At 39.4% G+C, this 903-nt stretch overlaps 1 protein-coding gene across 1 annotated transcript in view; it reads left to right on the top strand.

Moving 5' to 3' along the window:
- The window catches only part of LOC103610987 (olfactory receptor 5B3-like), a gene marked incomplete at its 5' end in the record, with an annotated part of 2,233 nt that extends 1,533 nt beyond the window's left edge, over nucleotides 1-700 (top strand). Inside the window, one exon of the mRNA XM_008595035.1 lies at nucleotides 5-700. Within this exon, the coding sequence (XP_008593257.1) occupies nucleotides 5-700 (696 nt within the window). The remainder of the gene's footprint in view (nucleotides 1-4) is intronic.
- Nucleotides 701-903: the final 203 nt, after the last annotated feature.

Genomic DNA, 903 nt, shown 5'->3' with positions numbered 1-903 from the left:
GCTGCTTATTGAAGACAAGGTCATCTCCTACAATGCGTGTGCTGCTCAGATGTTCTTTTTTACATTCTTGGGTACTGCGGAATGTTACCTCTTGGCTTTAATGGCCTATGACCGCTACGCAGCAGTGTGTAAACCCCTCCATTATACCACCATGATGACGACAAGTGTGTGTGCTCGTCTGGCCATAGGCTGTTACGTCATTGGTTTTCTGAATGCTTCCATCCAAACTGGAGACACCTTCTGCCTCTCTTTCTGTGAGTCCAACGTGATCCATCACTTTTTCTGTGATATTCCAGCAGTCATGACTCTGACTTGCTCTGGAAAGCACATTAGTGAGCTGATTCTTGTTCTTATTTCAAGCTTTAATGTCTTTTTTGCACTTTTTGTTATCTTGATATCCTACCTGCTCATATTTATCACCATCTTGAAGATGCACTCAGCTGAGGGATATCAGAAGGCTTTATCTACCTGTGGCTCTCACCTCATTGCCGTTTCCTTATTCTATGGAACTGTTATCATCATGTACTTACAGCCCGGCTCCAGTCACTCCATGGACACAGACAAAATTGCATCTGTGTTCTATACTATGGTTATCCCCATGCTGAACCCTATGGTCTATAGCTTGAGAAACAAGGAGGTCAACAGTGCGTTCAAGAAGGTTGTAAAGAAGGCAAAACGTTCTCTAGGTTTACTCTTCTAATGATGTCAAATCCACAAAAAGTTATTTCATCCCTCTTAGATCTGCTCTGTGCAATAACCTCATGTAAAACAAAACATTTTGTATAATTTTATTTAGTTAGTTGAGGTATATGTCTAAGTATCTCCAAATTAGAGAACAATGATAATCATTTTTAATGAAGTTTAATAAAATATTTGCTTTTTGTTTTCACATTTTATCCAGAT

This window comes from Galeopterus variegatus, unplaced genomic scaffold, assembly GCF_000696425.1.
Source record: "Galeopterus variegatus unplaced genomic scaffold, G_variegatus-3.0.2 Scaffold12216, whole genome shotgun sequence".
Classification (NCBI taxonomy): domain Eukaryota; kingdom Metazoa; phylum Chordata; class Mammalia; order Dermoptera; family Cynocephalidae; genus Galeopterus; species Galeopterus variegatus.
The sequence above is the reverse complement of the archived record's forward strand: the minus strand, read 5'-3'. Positions and strand labels throughout refer to the sequence as shown.